Source organism: Anas acuta, chromosome 2 (assembly GCF_963932015.1).
Source record: "Anas acuta chromosome 2, bAnaAcu1.1, whole genome shotgun sequence".
Taxonomy (NCBI): Eukaryota; Metazoa; Chordata; class Aves; order Anseriformes; family Anatidae; genus Anas; species Anas acuta.
This window is the reverse complement of record NC_088980.1, coordinates 45671893-45693667: the sequence shown is the minus strand read 5'-3', so window position 1 is coordinate 45693667 and position 21775 is coordinate 45671893. Positions and strand designations below refer to the sequence as shown.

Genomic DNA, 21775 nt, shown 5'->3' with positions numbered 1-21775 from the left:
CCTCCTGTGTCAGCAGCAGCTGGCACACCTGGGGGATTGTGTCCAGTTCTGGGCTCCCCAGCACAAGAGGGATGTGGAGCTCCCGGAGCAAGTCCAGAGGAGGGCTACAAAGATGACGAGAGGACAGGAGCACCTGTTGTATGAGGACAGGCTGAGGGAACTGCGCCTGTTTAGCCTGGAAAAGACTGAGGGGACCTCATTAATGTGTATAGATATCTGAGGGGAGGGTGTGGAGAGGATGGAGCCGATCTCTTCTCTGTTGTGCCCAGCGACAGGACGAGAGGCACAAACTGAAGCACAGGAGGTTCTGACTGGGTATGAGTGGGACACTTCTGTACTGTGAGGGCGACAGATCACTGACACGGGCTGCCCAGAGGGGCTGTGGAGTCTCCTCTGGAGATCCCCAAAACAGAGGGGAGGGGAGGGGAGGGGAGGGACACCCCGCCCCAGGGCGGTGTTAGCGCGGCCGTTACTCTCCACACACGACCCCGCCCGCCATGACGGCAGCGGGGCGACCCCCGCCCCTCCCCTCCCCTTCCCTCCCTCCCGCCTCCTCCCCCGCGCCTGCGCAGTGCGAGGCCGCCGCTTTCCCGCCTGCGGCGGGTGCGTGAGGGGCCGGGGTGAGGCGGGAGGGGAGGGGAAGGGTCGCGGGGGTGCCGGGGGAGGTTGGGGTGGCGGCGAGGGGACAGCCGGGGGTCTCACCGGGTCTCGGTGCTCAGGTGGAGGATGACAGGAGGCCAGGAGCCGTTTTGCGTCAGGTTCGTCAGGTCTCCCGGCAGCTCGGGGTGCTTTTGGCAAGCTCTCGAGGTAAGTGAGCAGCCCCCCCCCCTCCCCCAATTCCCTCTCAGGGCTGGTGAGGTGGCTCCGGGGTGGGTCTGGAGGTGACGATTTGTATGCTAAATGTTTTAAATCTGACGGTTGTGGAAAGCTGGGGGGGGGTGTTGAGGAGCAGTTTGGTGTTTTAGCTCTCTGTTCTGCCAGTATGCTCTTGCCAGGGAAGCTTTTTTTGTGGGCTGTGTGTGGGGGATGTGCTTTTATAGCTTCCTCAGGATTAAGTAACTCTGGTTTGTCGATTAAATGCATGTAGTTACATGAGCTGTTTTCCTGCAGTCCATAAAAGAATTTCAGTCGGAAGAACATCTCCAGATCATTGAAGAAGAAACAGCACTCAATATAAAAGAAAATGACAAATCCCTTTATATTTGCGATCCTTTTAGAGGCGATGTTTTCAATCATCTCAAAAAGGTATGCTACCCATCAACTTGCTTACGTCAGCTGTATTCTTTCTTTTCTAGGAGCACTCATGGCCTTGCTTATACACTGCATGTTCTTCTCACACTAAATATAGTAGTATTCAGTATACCCAATTAAAACTTTACTGCATGCTGTATTTAGGGACGAAGAAGATGAGCAAATAAGGATTATCTTGAAGCAAGTGGAAAAATAAACAGTAGGATTGGTTCTGGTTCTGCTGGAGTCAGTGAGCTGGCTCTCACTTTCTTTATTCCTGAGTAACATGAGTTCATTTGATCTGCAAAGAATTGTCCAGCAGATAAAGACAGACTATCTGGAATTCTGTGACATGCTAGGTGTAGCATCTGTTGCTTTTATTAAGAACAGAAAACCTAAGAGGATTGTACAGAAAATAGCAGAAAGTAAAAGCAGAACTGTCACCTACCTGGTGATGCTAGAGGAGGACAGGCCTTGCTTTGTCACTCAGGATTCAGCAACAAAGAAAACCTTCCCTGCACCAGTGTACCTCCTGCTCATTTTCCTTGTTTTCTGTTCTTATTTCATTGCAGCTTGGCTGTAGAATTGTTGGACCGCAGGTGGTCCTGTACTGTATGCAGTCCCAGCGATGTGTCCCAAGAGCGGAGTATCCCGTGTACAACATGACCATGGCCGATGTAACGATATCCTGTACCAGCCTTGAAAAAGATGTTAGGGTAATGCATTGTAAATGATGAATTGTTTAGCTGACTTTTCTGTGACATTTGCTTCAAATGGCTTATTGCTAAGGCATTAATCACAGTATATATACTAAGTGTAACTGTGCCTGTGCGTATACGTGTCTCATCTTTCTGTAGTTTGTAGACTATGTATAGTTTATGTAAAGAATTGTATAATTGTATGGAGAAAGAGGATGTCTCCCTGTAAGTATGTAGTTTACAAATATGTATGTAGTGGTGTATCTATGCATGTACATGTATAGTATTATATAAATGTATATAAAAGTGTAAGACATCATTAATATGGGAGTAAATGTATGTTTGGGGATTTTTATTAGCTGAAAGGGTAGATCATTTAGCTTGCTAGTTTGTCTCCAGCTAGCATGCTACAGATAACATGCTGTATTTTTGGTTTCTCAAAATACGTGGTAAACATTAAACATCCAGCCAGCTGTGGTGTCCATAGTTTATCTTAAATGCTTTCTTTTAATTATTCCAGCATCTCTTTCTAATTTATACTACCTAAAAAAACAACCATCAGTACAATTTTTTTTCCTGGTACGGTATGATTGTAACATCTTTATTAAGGATATGTATTATATTCAGTTTACCATAAATGTAAGTAAAATTGGATTTATATTTGATATTTTTGATCACTTTCATATGCGTATACACTTTGGATTTATGAACAGGTGGGTTTTTTGTTAGGAGAAACCACATAGAACTGATTTTTTTTTCTTTATTTCTGTTTTTCCACACTTAGGAAGAAGTTCATAAATATGTGCAGATGATGGGTGGACGTGTGTACAGAGACCTCAACATGTCAGTAACTCATCTTATAGCTGGAGAAGTTGGCAGCAAGAAATACTTAGTAGCTGCTTCTCTGAAAAAACCTATTCTGCTTCCCTCTTGGGTTAAGACACTGTGGGATAAATCTCAGCAAAGGTAAAACAAACAAAAATTTACTTTGTGATGAGGACTGGTAATTCTTACGGTGAAACACATTTCTTTCTTCTACCAATTAATTTTACTTGCTTGATTTTTTTTTTTCTCCTTTTCACTCCTTTAGCATGATGAGATATACCGATATTAACATGGAAGACTACGCTTGTCCTATATTTCTTGGCTGTACAATTTGTGTAACTGGCTTAAGTAGCTTGGACCGGAAAGAAGTCCAGCGCCTCACGGCTGAACACGGTGGGCAATACACGGGACAGCTCAAGATGAATGAATGTACTCACCTCATAGTTCAAGAGCCAAAAGGTAGAACTCAGAGAAAATATTATTTTCCCTTTTTGAATTGAAGTAGTGTAAATATGCATAAGAGTTTAAACAGTCTGTGTCTGCTTCACTGGTAGTCTTACTGCTTCTATGCAGGGGAATAGTGTTGATGAGAAAAGTAACACAGGACACACTGGCTTTGCTCTAAAGGCATACAAAAGGAGAACAAAAGAAGAAAACAGAGATCCTGATAGAACTGAATGGAAGGGAAGAATAAAGAATAATCCTAGAGGGAAGGGAAGAAAAAAGAAAACTAAGTTTTCTGGGAGAGTAGGATGGGACTTATTTTATACACTGATCGAAATTAGTTGGATTAGTTGAAATTAGTGGATTCATTATTTTTAACTATTCTTTGTACCTTCTGGATGCTATGTGAAGATCCTTCCTTCCCTCTTGTTTGTCGGTTTGTTGTGGGAAGAATGAGAAGCTTATTTCGTAGCCTAGGAGAATGAGAATTTGGAGACAAGACAGTTACGTCTGATTTCTTCATATTTGTATGTGCAGGTGCTGTCTGCACTTTATAGCTCCTTTTTTTTTCCCAGTTGATATAGCAATGTTACTGAAAACATTTTGTAGGTGGGCTTTGTCACCATGAAATAACTTATTTGAGTTTTAAAATTTTAATGTCAATTCATCTTTCAGTGATCACTCTTTGAAACATTAATTTGTTAATAACTCGTGTCTTTTTCTTTTATTTAAATTTGAAAGGTCAGAAGTACGAATGTGCCAGAAAATGGAATGTGCATTGTGTGTCCGTGCAGTGGTTTTCTGACAGTATTGAGAAAGGCTTCTGTCAGGATGAGACAATGTATAAAATAGAGGGCAGATCAAAATCAAGTAACACACCCAGTACCTCAACGCCTACCAGTCATGCCAGCAAACCTGATAGTAAGTAAGACTTTTTAAGGTGCATTAAAGTAGGAAACATTTATAGCACTAAGAAAGAAGAACGGTTTTGAATAGTAGGATGCTGCCTGCTTTTGCAATGATAATGTTTGGAAAGTTTATTTTCTGCTTTGTTTATGCTTAAAATGCAACAGATTACTTTTATGTACATTGTATATTCCAACATCTGTAGACCTAAACATGTGAATAATTTAGTCAGTTTGAATTAGGTATACCTGTCCACTTAAGAATCAACAGTGTGTAACTCTGTCCTAAAAAAAAAAATAATAAAAAAATCAACAGGGCTGTTCCAACACTTGTAATTTAAATCAGGTGTCAGTTATGAATTAAACCTTAAAACAGCCTTAGAGGGAAAACAAATGCTGATTTTTTTCAAGTTTTTTTTTGTTTGTTCGTATTTTACTTAGCCTGTTACTTTTTTACTTTATATTTCATTTTTTTCCTTTATTTTTCCTTTATTTTTATATATATATTTTATTTTACATTTCCTTTATTTTTCCTTTTTTCTTTTTTTTAGACTTCGTATTTCCTTTTTTAGATGTCACATTTCCTTTTAGCACAACAAAATCAAATGTGTCAGTTTCATATTTTGTTCAGTTAAATTGTGGAAAGAGAGGAACAAAAACTAATGCATCTTCTTTTATTTCTACTAAAGCTCATAACTTTTCGGACGTCAGCCACATCTCCAATATCAATTTGAGTGGTGTCAGTGAAACTGCTTGTAGTTCTGCTATGAGCAGCAGGCTGGATCCTCCTCCTGATGAGCTGGAAAACTTGGACATAAGTTCTTTTCAAGCCCCTGAAGATTTATTAGATGGCTGTCGAGTATGTTTAACAATCTGTGTTTTGAAATGTTCGGTCTTACTCTGTGGAAGCAAACTACACTGAGGTGCTGACAGTTCTGCTACAGTAGATGTTTTATCAGCCACAAATGCCATGTTTATGTTGTGGCCATATACTGTAGCTTGCATGTCACATGTATATGAAATTAATTATATTAAATATATACACATTTATAGAGAGAGAGATGTATTTAAATACTGTAGTGATTGGGTTCTAGAACTGGTGTACAGTGTTTCTTGATTTAAATTTTATTCTGTTATACAACTTCCCTGCTTAACTTTTGTCTGGGGGTTCATTCCATTAGTAAATATCCAAATTTTGCTAAAATAGCATACAAAGATTACTGCTCCAGTTACTGCTTAACTTCTTTTTTCCTGCTTCTCAGAAACTGTACCACTTGTGTTCTACAGCAGTTGTAACAAATTATACCAAAAAAATCCTACCACAATTTTTTTCCCTTTTTTTGTCTTTGTCAAAAGCCTTATTTGTTTCTGTGTTCTCTTTGTAGATCTATCTATGTGGCTTCAGTGGCAGGAAGCTGGACAAGATGAGAAGGCTCATTAACTGCGGTGGTGGTGTTCGATTTGATCAGCTTAATGAAGATGTTACCCATGTCATTCTGGGGGAAAACAGTAATGAACTGAAACACTTCTTGGACAAGACGCTTCACAGGTTCTGATAATTACATTGCCTATAGTCTATTTCTTCCTTGTTTTCTTTATCCTACCACCTTGTAAACAAGAAAATACATATCGCTTTGAAAGTCTTGTTTAAGACAGCTGTTTAGGAAGAATCACAACTGGTATTCACAACTACATCCTCATGTGCTTTTGAATATGCTGAGTTTTGGATGCGTCACATCAATAAATAGAAAGCAAGCATTCTTATTGGTGAAAAAGAGACGTTGATGTATTAATATATGGAGGAAGAAGGATTTGGCAACCCAGCAGTGGGCAGATAAAATTTACATTGTAGGAGAGTATGAAGCTCTCTGTGCTCAGACTGAAAGAATTAAGAAGCCTTAGAGCCTGTAAAGTGCACAACACTTGCTTAGTGTTGGAGTTTCAGACTTTAGGTGCATATATGTATGCGTGTGTATACACACCAGTGGTTTGCAGAGTGGGAAGGAAGAATCCCGGTTTTGAAACCTGCTGTAACTTATTTGTATAATGCTTTATTTTATAGGCCTCATGTAGTGACAGCAAAATGGTTGCTGGAGTCATTTACTAAAGGTTATCTATGTGCAGTGGAGCAATATATCCCTCCCAACTACCAGCCGTTAGAGAATCCGATTTTGGAGCAACCTGGCATGAAGTCAATTTTTCCCAGAAACAACAGTTTTTTGAAGAAAGAAACTGTGAATGCTACAAAGCGCCAGCAAGCTGCAGAAGATGACTTCTTGTCTCAATATCTAAATAATGATTCTACGTTAGGTAGGTTCTAGGCCCAGCACGCCACAGACAGCTTGTGAGTTGAATTTGAGTTTTGCAGCATTTACTTTTTAAAAATCAAATCGCATCTGGTGTGTTAACTTCTGTATTGTATTTTAAAAATGAAATTGAAACAGGACCATATAGAGCATTTTATAATTTAAATCTGATGGAAGACAGCAAAATGCTACTACTTCTCCATGAAGCCATTGAGTCACCTTCAGGTTCCTGTCAAACAACTTTTTCTTTTTTCTCTTCCAGTTGAAGCTGAGAAACTACCATCTGGTGGCTTTAATGACGTTACTCGTGTGACTGTTCAAGAAGAGAATAATTCTTCTGTCTGTAATGGTTCTTTGGGAGAGCCTTCTGCACTGGTTGAAGGAGGCTTATTTGCCAGAAAGAGATTTCTTCTTCTGGGTTTTGGTGAAGAAGATGAGTCCTGCATTGCAGATATTATAAAGGAGAACGCTGGGAAAATTGTGTCACCGCAAAGCAGAACCATTGCAGACTATGCTGTGGTGCCTTTACTGGGATGTTCTGTGAAGTCAACTGTTGGTGATGTTGTCACCAATACGTGGCTGGTAAGGAAGTTCACTTTTCGGTTCAGTAATTAAGCAGAATGTATTAGATACAAGTCTTTTCAGAAAGTAGAGTTACTGGTGGCTTTTATGCAAATAAGTTACTGAGAAGTTGGCCTTATTTTATTGGAAATGTGCTAAATGACAGCAGGCTTTAAAGCCTTTGCATATTTGAGGTATCTTTCACTTGTTTGAGTTTATTTTCTGTAGTTTTGCTAAATAAAAGTTTGTTGTCACAACTCAAAGGCTTTTCATATGAGATTCTACCAGTATTTTCTCTAAATAATGAATTTGTAGATGAAATGTTGACTAATAATGATTTCATTTGATGTCTTTGTGCTTACTGTTTCTTGCTACATGCTTTCCACAGCTTTCTCATGTGGCAGGGAGTAAGTCATCTTTATAACTCAAGGTCAAGAAAACATTAATTACACTTACCAAGAGGGGGCACATGATCTAGACTAGCTGCTGTTAGTAGGTTTTAGTACTAGATAACTGAAGTGAATCTATGCGGAGCCTCAGATCATATATTGAATTACTTCAAGGGAGTCTCCGGAGTTGGAAGAGTAGTAACTGAAAAGTTCTGAAAAATGTCTAAGTCAGTCAAACCTGGCACAGATAAAATTATCTAGAAGAGAATGATAGCTTGTGAAATAATTTGTCTCAAGCATAAGGATGGAAGCAGGCTTACTTGTTACTGTGTCCATAAATGCTATTGTACAGTTCCTGCAATGTTGCTGTTTGCTATTTATTTGTCTCAATTTGCATTCTTATCTCAATCATATTCTTTTTTCTTTTTTTTTTTTCCCCCCTAAGGTAACATGTGTGGAAGAGCAAGTCCTTTTAGATCCCCAGTCCAGTCCACTTTTCACACCAGTCCCAGTAATGGAAGGGGTTACTCCCTTGGTGGACTGTGTTCTTTCCTTTAGCCAGTTCACTGGTGCAGAGAGAGATTCCCTAGCTTATCTGGCAGGACTGCTAGGAGCGAGGTATGTCTCCTGTTACTGTTCCTTCTTGTTCTCAGGCAGCCAATGTGATGAAATCCTTCATGCATTTCATTTCTTCTTTTACAGGACTAAAAAATCTTGGTGTAAAGCTCTTTCGGACTCTGTTAATTTACGTTGCTGAAGCTATGAGGCATTAATATGCAGTTCTTTATTTCTCTCTCCTTTAGAGAAGTTTAGTGTATTTTCACAGAGACTAATTTCTGTCAGAATCCCCTGAGTCTCATATTTCTCATATTTGCTGACAAAAAGGACAGGTTTTCAGATATTAGGCCTTCTGAATTGCTCTTCGGAGTCCAGGAGCGGACTGTTGTTCCTCTTCTTCAGTAATATCTGGTCCAGCCTTGTATCCAGTGCCAGCGCACCATTTCCTAGAATGGTGAATTACTTGCTTACAGTCCATCAGGAGCTTTGAGAAGCATTAACAAAGCCACGTTCAGTCTGGGAGTGGCAAAAATGTATATTCCCATAACAGAGTATCGTTTGATCTGATTCGCAGTCTGTTTGAACTGAAGTGTTTGCTGGTGAGCTCTCGGTCCTTCTGTATTGTAAACCTAGGTCCTTCATGATAGGGGAAAAATTGTAACATGGAAACTGTTGTTTGTTTGGAAACAATGTTTGTCAGCTCCAGAAGGGAATCCAGCCTGTCCTGTTAATCTTGCAGAAAAATCTTAGGCCCAGTACATGGAGTGTACATACTAAGTGGATGGCCGTAGGTAATTCTGCTGGTTCTCCTTCACTTGCTTGAATGTGTTTTATAGTACTGTAAACTTTCCCTAAGTTAACCTTGTCATGACTAAAGAAATGTTTTATTAATCTAATTTTAGGGTCCAGGAATTCTTTGTGCGAAAAGCCAATGCAAAAAAGGGGATGTTTGCCAGCACGCATCTCGTGGTGAAAGAGCCGAGTGGTTCCAAGTACGAGGCTGCAAAGAAATGGAATTTGCCTGCGGTCACTGTAGCTTGGCTTTTGCAGTCTGCAAGGACAGGAAAGAGAGCAGATGAGAGCAAGTTCTTGGTTGAAAATGCAGAGGCTGAAGGTTGGTTATTAGCAAACTAAGGGAGTATGGGAAGAAAGGTTAGGTGAATGAAGTTGCTATTTAAATAAATGTATATGAGATTTTTGTTTAAAAGAAAAAATCAGATTGCATGTTTATGTTTGCTTTGTTTCTCTTAAAGATAAGGAGAGTTCCGTTACTCAACTTAATGATAAGACACCAGCAACTATTAAATCTCCCGATTCTCCAGAACGACCTACTTACCTGCTTGAAGCTGGAAAAAAAGCACCTGTGACCCCTCTTGATATCAACAGGTTCCAGAGTAAAGCTTTCCAAGCTGTGATCTCTCATCACATTGGGAAGACCGCAAGCCCTCATGCACAAGGGGCACCGCCACAAAAAGAACCGTCTTTGCACCTTGACACACCATCAAAGTTTCTTTCCAAAGACAAGTTATTCAAGCCTTCCTTTGATGTAAAGGTAATGTTCTTTGCAAGGTTTTTAAGTCAGTAGAGCCAGTAGGGTTAAAAAATATGCATAAACTTAAAAAGAAAACAGAAACTTGATCTTAGGTCTCTTTAAGCTGTTCACATGCAGCCTTCCCATTTTGAATAAAGCAGGAAAAATGGCTTTATTTATTTACATGCGTTTCTAGTTAATGACCTGTGGATGAAATCTATTGTGTAGTAGATACTGTAATGTCCTTAACAAAGCTCCTTTGTGTCTATTGCATCTTAGGTGTTCTACACCTCACAGCATGTATTCCTCCAGATACTGAAAAATAGTTACTTGTTCTGTGATGAAATGCTACTTTAAAATTATTATGTTAAAAAGTATCATTATAACTGCTATAAAGCTGTTAACTGCAAGTTGAAAAATGGACTGGGGATTTGGGCTCTTTGTCTCATTCTGAAAACCGTGGAAAAACTACTAGCCTTAAAACAAAACAAAGGAGCCTCTGACACTTGGGAGTATCTATGCTGGAATAACTCTTTGAGTGACCTGAGTGCTCTTGGGAAGTCCTTCAGGTTTGTTTTTGTCTTCAAGGTCTTCAGTAAAAAGTGAATTCACTGAATTCCTGTGAAATTATTGGGGTTTTATGCATGCACACACCCCTCCCCCAACAGAATAAAACATTACAGAACTGGAATTATCAAGTGTTCTTTTCGGGTAATTCTGTTTCATGAAGCTAGTTCTCTGCTTTTTGAAATCTAATAGTTTGCTACCTTGATAACTTTCAAAAGCAAGATACTTTAGGTTAAAATTCTTCATATTAAAAAAAAAAAGAGCTTGGTGTTTTAATAGTTCGGAGGGAATCACATATCTTCCTTACCCAAGAAGTTGCGTATGAATGTTAGTAAATTAAAGCACTGGTTTGGAATTAAAAATACCTGGATTTGGCTGCTGGTTTTTCCATTAAAGCAATTTTCATTGATAGCAATGAAAAAGATCATTAATCTTGTTTCTGTTTTACTTAATCCTAGTCTTAGGGTCTGCATATCTTGTACTGTTCTTGTGCAATGGTACTGTGTTTGCACTTGCTTACTACTACTGTAGTACATGGTCCTGGTTTATGAGTATGAGATCTTACTACTGGATTTATGAAATTTTCACTTGAGTGAAAATACTGGTTGCAATGTGTTCATGAAAGTCAGTCAGTTATTTCTTTTTTTGGTAGGATGCTCTGGCGGCTTTGGAAACTCCAGGAGGCCTTGGTCAAAAAAGCAGGAAGCTGAGCACACCTCTCTCTGAAGTCATTGGAAGGAACTTGAAATTGGCACTGGCAAACAGCACACGGAATGCAGAAGCTTTTACTGCCAGCCCTCAGTTGAAGGCTGCGCAGCCAGAAGCGGTAGGAAATGCTGGAAGGCAAAGAATTTCAAATCTGTACAACTACCCAAATACTAAGTAGTTGCTAAGCAGCATGCTATATAAATCTGTAACAATCTAATTTTTGTAATATTAGGATAGGAGGATTTTATCCAACTTAAATTCCTAGGCTTCAGATGAGTAGGATCAAATAGTCTGCTTTGGGCTAAAGTTCAGGGTTGTATTCTAATCTACCCTAATGAAAGAAAACAGAAAAAGAAGCAGGAGAAAAGGATGTGTACTACTTGCCATGGTAGTCCACAGTATATTGTAAAAGAGGGGCAAGAAAGCTAATGGTGTTCAGTAAAGGAAGGCTATCACTTGTTATTTTGTAGTTCTTTATATTGCTCTTTTTCATTCCAATACAGTGAGATACGTTGTGGCATCAGGTTTGATAATTCCCTAATTTCAGTGTACAGGAAGTGCTCAGTCTGTGATGAGAAGAGAACAATATAGTTTGGGGAGGCTGGCTGAGAAGTAAATCTTTTGTCTTTGTTTTCCTCGTGTTTGGAATTATAATAGTGCTCTCTTGACCATGGGGACTGGGAGTAGCAAGTACAGAAAAAATGTGTTTATCTTTCTTGTTAGTGTATATGTTATCACATATTACACTAAATATTTAAATATTGTTGTTATTGATGCTGAAACCTTCTAAACATTACTTTTTTTTTTTTTTTTTTCCTCCTTGACCAGGAAGAAGAGCCCAAGCCTCTAGCTGATGTTGTTATCTGTGTTAGTAAAAAGCTTAGTAAGAGGCAAAGTGAACTGAATGCGGTAGCAGCTTCTCTTGGCGCAGAGTACAGGTATCAGCTGATCTAAGCAGCTTCTAAGCTTCTGCACTGTTAGGAATTCTAATAAATATGAGTCTTGGCATTATAATATTCTTATCTACATGACCTTTTGCTATAGCTGAACTTTAGATTTCACTATCTTAAATGATTTCTGTTGCAAAATATGCCTATCTTTTTCTGCTGTCTCTGTGTTCCTGATAAGTCTGTCTTGGAAAGACTGTTTGTCCTGAAATCTTCTAGAAGCACAGGAAAATATTCTTTCTTTCTCTTTTTTGCAGAAGACTCTGAAGGTGTTTCAGCTTTTGAGTAGTTTAAAATATATATTTTGGATTTTGAATCTGATCTTTGGTTCAAAACTAATTATTTTACAGATCGTAAGCTTTTCTAAGAACAGAAAGCTTGCCGTGCTTAACTAAAATAGGTTGTCACTAGGACAAACTACAAAATAACTGCTGTGATTTAAGACAATTCTGGTCTTGCTAAACCCTGTTTATGTATTTTATTACTGACTGCTCTAGAAGTTTTCGTTCGTAACATGGATGATGAAAATGGAGATTAAAATTGATATAAAATATACAGATTATTATTTTATAATACATTAATATAATATATAATTATAACATGTATTATAGATATATTAATGTTCATATATTTTATATTCTAATTGAAATAGCATTGGATTTTTTTATCAGTATAAACTTACTTATTTTGAGCTTCAAGAATTAGCATTTCAGTTGCAGCTCAGCGGATCAATGAAAAGCAAAGCTCTAATATTATGTCATACGTTCTTTTAGAAACTGATTTGGAAGTTCATTTACTTAAATAAAAAGAAAAAAAAACAAACCCTCTTTCATACCTTTCTCAGACTGACTTGTTTACTTCAGGAATATTTTCAGAAGAAACTGAAGGTGTTCTATCTTGAAACTCATTGCTGCCCTTTTTTTGGTGAAGAAACAGGCTCATTATTTATTTAGGCATAACAAAATAAGCAAAACAGCATTTTATCATGAGCAAAGGACAGGAAAATTTCTGGGATTGGCTTCTGATCCTTTCTGGTAGCAAATTATATCCTCAAGTTGCATTTCATTTTCCTTTCTAGATGGTCTTTTGATGAATCAGTAACACACTTCATCTACAAGGGAGGGCAAAATGACAACAACAAGGAGTATAGATCCGTTAAAGAACGGGGGATACATATTGTTTCGGAACACTGGCTTTTAGAGGTATGGAAATTGCTTTGTTCCCTTACTAAAAGTAAAGGGAAACAGAGGCTTAAAACTAGTTAGACGGCAATTGATTTTTTGTTTAAACAAAACATATGTAGGAACTGATGCTTTATGTTCCACTTCAAATTTATAAATTGAACAGTTTTCACTAGTGTACTTTTACCTTGTTCTCCATGAGGAGAAAAGGAATTCTATTCCATTTGACAATTCTGCTACGTTCCTCAGAATGAGAGCTACATTTTTCTCTTGTGAAAACTATCTTTTCAGTGATGCTTTTGTTATGCTTTCCCTATGCTTAGATGTGGAACTTCTCTTATTTTTCAACCAGTTTCTCATCTTTCATATGTTAACTGATGTTGTTACAGAGTGCCCAAGAATATAAACGGCTTCCTGAATCTCTCTTTCCTCACACCTACAATCCCAAAATGAGTCTGGACATCAGTGCAGTGCAGGATGTCAGGCTTTCCTCCTCGGGTAAGCTTCCATCAACTGGAAAACCAGCAGAAGAAAATGAGGTATAGTGTGTGATATAAATTCATGTTCTATGACACCATGGGGATTCAGTTCACTTAATCGTTATGTTTAATGAAATAAATAAATTTGATGCTTAGTGATGCTCTGGATCAGGTTTAGCTAGTAATTAATAGCAGCTACTGCAGGAGGATCTTTCAGGTTTTTTGTAACCTTCTTCTAAGGCAGTGGAGGGAAACCCAGACACTTCAGGATTCAGTGTGCTTTCCAAATTTGAAATAATGTAGTCTATGCTTTGCTTTCTCTTGTAAATGAGTAAGAGATCCAAGGCATAAACTCAACCTAGCAGACGTTTAGGCTGCAGAGCAGGTGTTGCCATTGATGCTGTTGTTCACTGTCGTGCTGTCATTGTGGTGGCAGAAAGGTTAGCATATTCTAAAGCAAGACTGTTAATCTTCAGAATTTGTGCAAGTGTTGAACAAGGGTAAAAAGCAAAAATTTGGGAGTTTGAGAATTCTACTTGTCTTCATTGGTTTTAGATTATTCCAGTGGATGAAGATGATGCTGAGGATGATGTCACTACCAACCAACTAAAGGAAACAGTCCATACAGGAGAAGAACAAAACGTAACAAATGATTCCAAAGGAGGTAAATAAAAATCCTTGCTTTCAAAATAGTTGCAGAGTGTCAAACTGCCTATATAAGCTTTTTACAGTGCTGAACATTCAGATCTGGAAGCTTTAGGTACCATATTTATATACCAGTCAAATACAGCTAGCCCTCATTGTTGCTGCATTTGAGAGAAATGTTTTGCTCTCTAGTTTAAAGATTTTTATTGGCTCATAAGAAAATTGTGATCATCCATAACAAATTACTTGCCTTCTGTTTCTTTGTTTTTAAAAACACTGACGTTTGATTTTAATGTGACAAATCAATATTTTAGACTATACATTTCTGTGTGATATACAGACATGTTACAGGAGAATTGTTGATATAAGCTAGATCACATGGGCCATTTCAGAAGGGATCCAAATGGGAATTCCTACTTGTGCCTAGAAATAGGTGACTAGGGGCATGCATCATTTTCCTAGATACTTTTTGCCTTCTTAATATATTGTCTGCATCTTGATGTGGGGGAGGGAAATTTACTTGAATTTCTGCACTTCTCACCTGTTGCAATATAACGCTCCTGATCCTGTGGGCTTTGTTTATTCTCTTGAAGTTTTGACCCAAGCACTAGAAATGAGGGAGAACTTCCAGAGGCAGCTGCAGGAGATCATGTCTGCCACATCAATAGTGAGACCACAAGGACAGAGAGGATCCCTTTCGAGGAACAGTTTTGACGGTTCTCCAACCACTCCCGATAGCACACGGCCCATGCGAAATGGCCGCAGTAGGGTTTTGGAAGCTCTAAGGTATTGATTTGCATTTTGAAGCACCTTATTTTGTCCTCTGTGTTCATTCTCAGACAGTTACTGAAACATGAACAGGTCTGCAGTGTTTTCAGATGTATTGTCTTTCTCTACTGATGTACTTCAGTTGATTCTTTTGTAATTCAGTCTTTAACAAGACCTGCTAGACAGACTCAGAATATTCTATTAATCCTAAGATTACCCGTAAGTGGGTCTGTCTCACTTTTCAAGCAATGGTAGAATGATTGCTTTTTAGTTTTGAATTGAATTATGCTGATTTCTTTTTCTTCAGATTAGTTAATGTTCTTAGAGATAGTTTTTTTAAGAAAACAGTGTTGCAGTACTTCAGTACGTAGCTCATACACAAGTAGTTCCTTACAGAAGCGCTTTGCAGGAATATTGCTCCTCTTTTTCTTTTCTCTCTAAATCACAGTGAAAAGAATTTGAGCTCTAACAGAGCTGAGCTACAGTGAGAGATTAATTGAAACCTTGCAAAATTATTCTGTTTAGCTTGGTATTTATTTGCAAATTAATAGGTTCAGTAAAGAGCAAAGTACACTTTACGGAATAATTACAGAATAATATATCAGCATGACATGTAATAAAAAAGTCTCCTACTTATGTTTTGGCTGACTTTTTTCAGCCACGCTGACACTTAGATACACAAAGCCAGGCTGCCAGGGTTGTTTTTATGTTGAAGCTTTCTCATTTTCTATCCATGCTTTCTAATAAGCCACTTGGATGCTACAGTTGATGTGATCCTAACACATTACCTTCTAGGATGGTAGTGTTCTGTAAAACAAACAAATATTTGAAGTATCTATGCTTTTTGCCTCAGGCAGTCCCGTCAAGCACTTACGGATATAAACACCGAGCCTTCCCAGAGTGAGCAGATCATCTGGGATGACCCTACTGCAAGGGAGGAGAGAGCGAGACTTGTCAGCAACTTTCAGTGGCCCAACAGTCCTTCCCAGTACCCAGAGCAAGTTCAGAGTAACGTCAATAAGAACATGGATGAGTCTGTCTTCAGAGAATCCATAGGTGATTCAGAGATTGCTGGTATAGGTAAAATCACAAATAAAATGTTATTTTTCTTTGTAACAGCATTAGGTGGATCTCTGGGGCTTTAAAAATACGTCCGTGTTTGCATTCTATTTTAAAAACAGTAGAAAATGAGCATTGTTGGTATTTCTTGGATGAAGATACGATTTTACGTCTTTGAGCTCTGTTATGTATTGCTGTTTCTTAAAGAAGAGCTTTCCTATCCATTTGCCATTTGTGGTCAAACACCAAGGCAGAACTTGTCTGAAAAAATAGCCTGGATCAACTTCAAGAAATCTCTCTTGTATTTTTATTTGGAACCCCATCTGGTTTCCAGGTAACAAGTCAGGTAGATAGAGTGGAATGCAAACGGAAATGCCAGTAGCAGAGTCTTTTTAATCATAAAACCTGCGTGTGGTTTTTGGACATTCAGAATAATTTATTTATTTATTTATTTATTTTTACTTTGTCCATAGTTATATTCAGCCAAAGACAAATCATGTAACAAAATTTTACTTTCACAGCTGTTCCTGAGGCTGAGGATGGAGATTTGATGGAAGGTGTAAAGAATCCTGTACACAGAGATCCTGAAACACCCATTAAGGATAACCTGATCCCCACTCCACAGGCTCCCAGCATTGCTTTTCCCTTGGCTAACCCTGCTGTGGCACCACAGCCCAAAGAAAAGGTTTGTCTTATGAAGAAATGCTTGTAAGGACAGGTGCTTTAAGAGAAACAACTATACTTTAAGAAATTTTGAACTTCACTGTGAATATCTGAATTTAAAATCTTGTAGTGGATTACTTCTTTGCAGCTCAGTTTATGTGCCCTGTTCTGCAAGATTTTGAACAAATAATGGCTGCGTGAATAAATAAAGCTCACTTGTCCAGACAAATGAAACTTTTTGTTGTGTTAGCAAAATAGCTCCTGGTGGAACACTGAGGTGGGCTGTGTGTGTTACCCGGAACTCCTCCAGCCATGTTAGAGTGATGGAAAAAAAGGGTTAGGCCTTTGTTTCCTTGGTAGTATCTGGAATTCATGCTGAAGTACAAAACGAGTATGTGGCTTGTGTCCATCCACCTCCCCTGCCAAAAACCTGGTTTAAAAATTCCGTGTGTTATAGTGAACTTGCAAGGCGCTAGGAAAATTGAGTTGAGTCCTTTGCTTGCCATGTATCACGACAGACAAACTTTAGAGGCATGAAGTGCCCTGTTAAATGAGCTGAGGTGGAAACGCACAAAAGCCCTTGAAGTTACAGAAAGCCTGAATGGAGGAAGCAGTGCGATAGGTGGGCGATGGCTGCGTTCAACTTGGCATCCAGTGACCCTGAATGAAGGATTAGTTTTTATGACAGATCCCTTCAGTTGTGCCCTGAAGAAAGGGGGAGCCAAGAGGATGTTAAGCAGGAGCCTAATGTCAATTTGATGAGATCCAGCTTTTGTCAAGTGATTGACGGGTTTGATTCTTCTTTTCCTGGCTAAAAGGAAATACAAAAATAACCCAGAATGGTTGGCAGAGATACAGTCAGCTGTCAGCGCAGTCTTTGTCATATTTTCAAAATGTCTTACTGTATTTTCAGGCCGTTGCAGAAGATGAGAAGGCTGATGAAGAGCCAGAAAAACACCGTAAATTTCAGCTGTCTTCTCTTAATCCTCAAGAAAGATTTGATTACTGCCATCTGATTGAGGAATTAGGTACCAGATCCTTGTGAAATGCACAGAATAGTGTGTCTGTAAGCTGCTCAGCTGTGGCTCTCTGGGAAAAGAAAGGGCTTCTGTTGATGACTCACCAGATTGGAGGCCTCAAATTTATGGTTTTCTGTGCTTGTGAGCAATTCCTTGAATATATTGTTATTATGTGAGTGATCAGCTTTGCCGTAAAACTGCAGGAGACAAAACCATTGCTGTTTCTTTTAGCTGTCTCCACAACAGCCTCATTCTTCACTGTTGGGGGTGTTTAGGATCTGCCCTCCTCTGGTGTCTCATTCCTGTCTGTGTTACATTGGCACTTTCTTTTTATCAGAGCCACTCTTTCTGCCTGCTCCTCCTTCCTTGGCAGCTTCTGCCCATGTCACTTAGATTGGGGTTATCCGTGTAAATTTGAGTTAAGTGTATTTTTATTTAAATTCATTCAATTCTTGCTTTGAGTGATCCTTTGTGGTACAGCCTGACCCTTAAATAACTTTCAAATTCATTCCTCAATTCCAAGGTGGAATAGTACTTGAGAAGCAGTGCTTTGATCCAAGTTGCACACACATCATCGTGGGCCATCCTCTTCGAAATGAAAAATTCCTGGCCTCGATGGCAGCTGGGAAGTGGGTGCTTCATCGTTCCTACCTGGAGGCATGTCGAGCAGCTGGCTGCTTTGTTCAGGCATGTAACCTTATTGAGAAATTAGGATGTTGCACTTCTTTTCATGCATGTGTGTTTTGTGGTTTTTTTTTTTTTGTACCTTACTGGGAAAGGACATAACCTCTGAAAGGCAAATAGCAATTTGGGGTGCCCCAACGGGGGGGCAGTTTTTATGTATGGAAAAGATACTTCTGTGCAATTAAGAACCATATCAAATTTTAACTAATGCTGCTTTCCCAGATAAAATTGATCTACAAAGCTACAGTGGGTTGGGACTTTTTGGACATTGTTGTTTTTTATTTGTTTTTCTTTATCATCGGGGAAAAACAATACAAAAGTTGGGAGGACTTCTTTGTAATTCAAGCTTATGATTGTTCTAGGAAGAAGATTACGAGTGGGGAAATAATTCCATACTTAATGTTTTGTCTGGAATCAATGTAAACCAGAAGAAACTAGCACTCGCAGCCATGAGATGGAGGAAAAAAATTCATAAAGGAAGGCAAGAAACTGGTATCGCTGAGGTATTTAGATACTCGTTGAATGTAAGCTGTACGGTGTGGGTGGCCAGGCCAGCGGTTGTCACCAGAACTTCACTGGCAGAGCAAGTTCATCTGTTATCTTAGTAGGAACAAAATGACTTAGCTGCGTATTTTCCTAGTTAAGTAATTTTGTTTTTTAAGAAGTTTTTTGTGCTAATATATTAAAATTAGGTCCTTATCTGTTCCTGAGCTGTTGTTCATTCTTTTGCAAAGCTAGACACATACATACCAACGGGTGTAAATGTCCATCAGCCATCAAGGTGCCATTGTTTGTGCTTTGGAGCTCTGACCGGGGACCCAAATTTTTCTTAAAAGGAAACCTCAGCTGGTGCTGGCAGTGATAGAAGTGCTGTGCTGTGCCGTATAGGTGAACACAGCTCCCTGGACAGCATTTCCATAGCTCTAGCAATGAGTGTTCTATGCACTGCAAACAAGGTGCACATTTTCACTTTTCCAAAAGCACCTGCTGTGATTTTTACCATGCAAGTTCCACAGTGTTTCAGTGAGATTCTTGAAAGTGGGACTTGAGCTCCACAAACCTTTTAAACTACTCTCTAAAACCAGGAATTGAAGAGTTCAATGAAAGGTAGAAATGCTGCTGCTGTGTCAGTTGCATCAGTGTAACGCTTGACTTGAAGATATTTATAGTAACCTTTTTAAAATGAGTGCTTGTAACAAACCCTCTGTGCCACTTGCCTATTTGGAGACCCAATGGCCAGAGCTGCTTTTACTATAACTGAGTGTGTAATACGGTGCACAGAGCAGAGGTTAAAAATGTTGTTTTCAGTAGCTGTTTTTCTTAAAAATGTGGTTTTGTACATCAGTGTCTGTTCTGGAAAAAAAAAATAATACTCGTTGCCAAGTGTTTTTTAATGCCCCTCTTGCTATGTGGGTGAAAGGGCTTGGTGGCAAGCTGCTGGAGTGTGTGGGGTTGGCTCAACAGCTATTAGGAATCATTTTGTTTTGTTTTTTTTTATATTTTAAAAAGATGAAAGCAGGTGATAGCGAATCTTCATCTGATGGATATTCCTGGAAGAGATAAATGATGGATCACCTTGGTGTGTACTTTTGTAGTAAATTGAGTTTCTTCTCTAGGGAGCCTTCAGTGGCTGGAAAGTGATCCTGAATGTTGATCAGACCAAGGAAGCAGGATTCCGACGCCTTCTGCAGTCAGGAGGAGCAAAGGTATGCATGTTACTGGTTTAGTTTTGTTTTCGAAAAAAATAAGGACGTTTTTATCTCTTTTGTATTTAAGATATTAGTAACAATTTCTGGCCCCAGCTCTCATAAGAGGATCAACCCTCTTGAAAGGTACACGATGGTACAGGAAGCACTGTAAATGGTATTTAGTTTTGTATTGGTTTGCTGCTTAACTTGATGAATATGAATTTATAGGTCATGAACTGCATTTGTCTCCCTTGGGGAGGAAACAGAAAAATAAGCTAGTTCTTGTCTTTCGTGTTTTAATTGGCAGGTGTTTTCTGGTCATTCCGCATCTTTCTTCAAAGAAGCGACTCATCTCTTTGCTGACTTCAGTAAGCTGAAGCCAGACGACTCCCGGGTGAACGTAGCCGAGGCAGCAGCCCAGGGAGTGAACTGCTTGAAGCCCGAGTACATCGCCGACTACCTCATCCAGGTACGTGTGCCCGGGGTGCTCTCAGGAGGGACAGGTCAGGCCCCTCACCTCTAGCAAGCCAGGTCACTGGGAGCCTGCAAAGTGGCTGCTGCTGTGTTGGCAACGAGCCTCTTTGCCAGCAATTATGGCCATAAATGCCAGTGCTGAGTTATTTCGATCCGTGGCTGCAAATTTTAACAAGTCGTGCTGTAACATGACTTGTTCCAGTGCTGGCAGTCCACTCTGTTGCAGGGCAGGGAGCTTGCAAAATATTCAAAATGTAGGTGCGCAATGTTCATTTTATTACTTTAAAACTTGGAAAGCAAATGAGCTGTTTCTTCCTTCTCAGAAGCTTCTCCTTGAGCTAAGCTACTTTTTTTTTCTCCCTTCCTTTATTGAAGGAGCCACCTCCTCCGATGGAGTCTTACTGCCTGCCAGAAGCTGAACTTTATTTTCAGAACAACAAAGAACTTGGGACTGGATTATCGCAGAAAAGAAAAGCAGCGGGGGAAATGAGCAGAGTCAAGAGATCCAGGATACGCTGAGAAAATTTGGTGTTTTTAACTTGTACATTTTGTATTTATATTTTTTCATTCTTACCATGAAAATTAAAAGCTTTGAGTACCACTTCTAATTTGTCCTGAGATTAAAATAAGCTTACAGGAATACTCATAGGAAAGATTGCTTTGGTTACTGGTACCATCCAAAACTGTTCCAAGAGCTTATTCAAAAAATATTTTGTCTCCATAATGTTATGATAACTACTGTGTAATAATAGTTAAATACTTTGTTGAAGGGCTTAGTTCATCTTTTATCTGTGTGTTGTGGGAAAAACAGCAGTTGATGAGAATGCTGTTACATTTGCACACAGCAATGGACTTAGAAGAGAAAAAACATAAAACCTGTTGGTTTCTTTTGGGGCAAAAAAAGGGGGGGGGGGGGAACAGACCAAAAAAGGGCTTACAAATTTTGCTACTAATGGTGGATATAATAAATTATTTCTATAAAATGCTTTCTGCGTTTCTGCCATTCTGAATGATGATGATTGCGTTAAGCAAACCTAGAACTAACTCTTCTTCACAGGAGCTGAAGTCTGGCTGAGCTCCCTGTTTGAGGCTGCAGCAGGAACCCAGAGGTAGAACAGAGCTGTTAGTTTCCAGCAGCTGGAAACGTTCTTGGTCAGACAAGCAGAATGTCTGACAAGTTATTTGACATTTCAGTAGCTGTGGGGTCTGGGTGTGTTTGCTGAGAGCGTGCTGTATGCCAGTTGCACCATGCTGGGCTGGGTAAAGGTGCTTAGCTGTGCTTTTTAAATCAGAAGAGCTTTATTTAAGCAGCTGGAATTGCTGCAGCCTGTTTGAACAGCAGGGCACAAGTTCCCCCGGCCAGGGCCCCAGCAGAGGTGCCCAGGGAAACGTGTGTAACACCCTCAGTCTATTTAGCTATTTTTATTGTTGTGAAGGTGAGGGCTG

The 21775-nt window shown here is 39.4% G+C and overlaps 1 protein-coding gene across 3 annotated transcripts; it reads left to right on the top strand.

Annotated features, from left to right (window-relative positions):
- Positions 1-478: 478 nt before the first annotated feature.
- Positions 479-20930, top strand: TOPBP1 (DNA topoisomerase II binding protein 1). 3 transcript variants are annotated; one of them, XM_068674575.1, is made up of 28 exons: positions 479-603; positions 720-807; positions 1111-1245; positions 1803-1946; positions 2713-2894; positions 3019-3212; positions 3939-4118; positions 4792-4961; positions 5488-5651; positions 6165-6412; positions 6671-6990; positions 7804-7976; positions 8819-9030; positions 9170-9468; positions 10667-10840; positions 11551-11660; positions 12748-12871; positions 13240-13389; positions 13885-13993; positions 14568-14760; positions 15596-15798; positions 16323-16486; positions 17378-17492; positions 18007-18170; positions 18530-18670; positions 19784-19873; positions 20163-20324; positions 20705-20930. In XM_068674575.1, the coding sequence occupies exons 2-28, from the start codon at positions 727-729 to the stop codon at positions 20846-20848; spliced, it is 4545 nt and encodes a 1514-aa protein (XP_068530676.1). In that variant the 5' UTR covers positions 479-603; positions 720-726; the 3' UTR covers positions 20849-20930. The 3 variants fall into 3 exon arrangements, with proteins under 3 accessions (XP_068530676.1, XP_068530677.1, XP_068530675.1); XM_068674574.1 differs by having other exon boundaries at positions 481-603; positions 15596-15822; XM_068674576.1 differs by lacking the exons at positions 19784-19873; positions 20163-20324; positions 20705-20930 and having other exon boundaries at positions 480-603; positions 15596-15822; positions 18007-18174; positions 18534-18670.
- Positions 20931-21775: the final 845 nt, after the last annotated feature.

Excerpts from the sequence above, each read along its gene's own strand:
- TOPBP1 (XM_068674574.1), top strand. The coding sequence starts at position 727 with ATGACAGGAGGCCAGGAGCCGTTTTGCGTCAGGTTCGTCAGGTCTCCC. Across the intron at positions 1,947-2,712 it reads GCCTTGAAAAAGATGTTAGG|GAAGAAGTTCATAAATATGT; the intron begins GTAATGCATTGT and ends TTCCACACTTAG. Across the intron at positions 16,487-17,377 it reads CACCACAGCCCAAAGAAAAG|GCCGTTGCAGAAGATGAGAA; the intron begins GTTTGTCTTATG and ends CTGTATTTTCAG.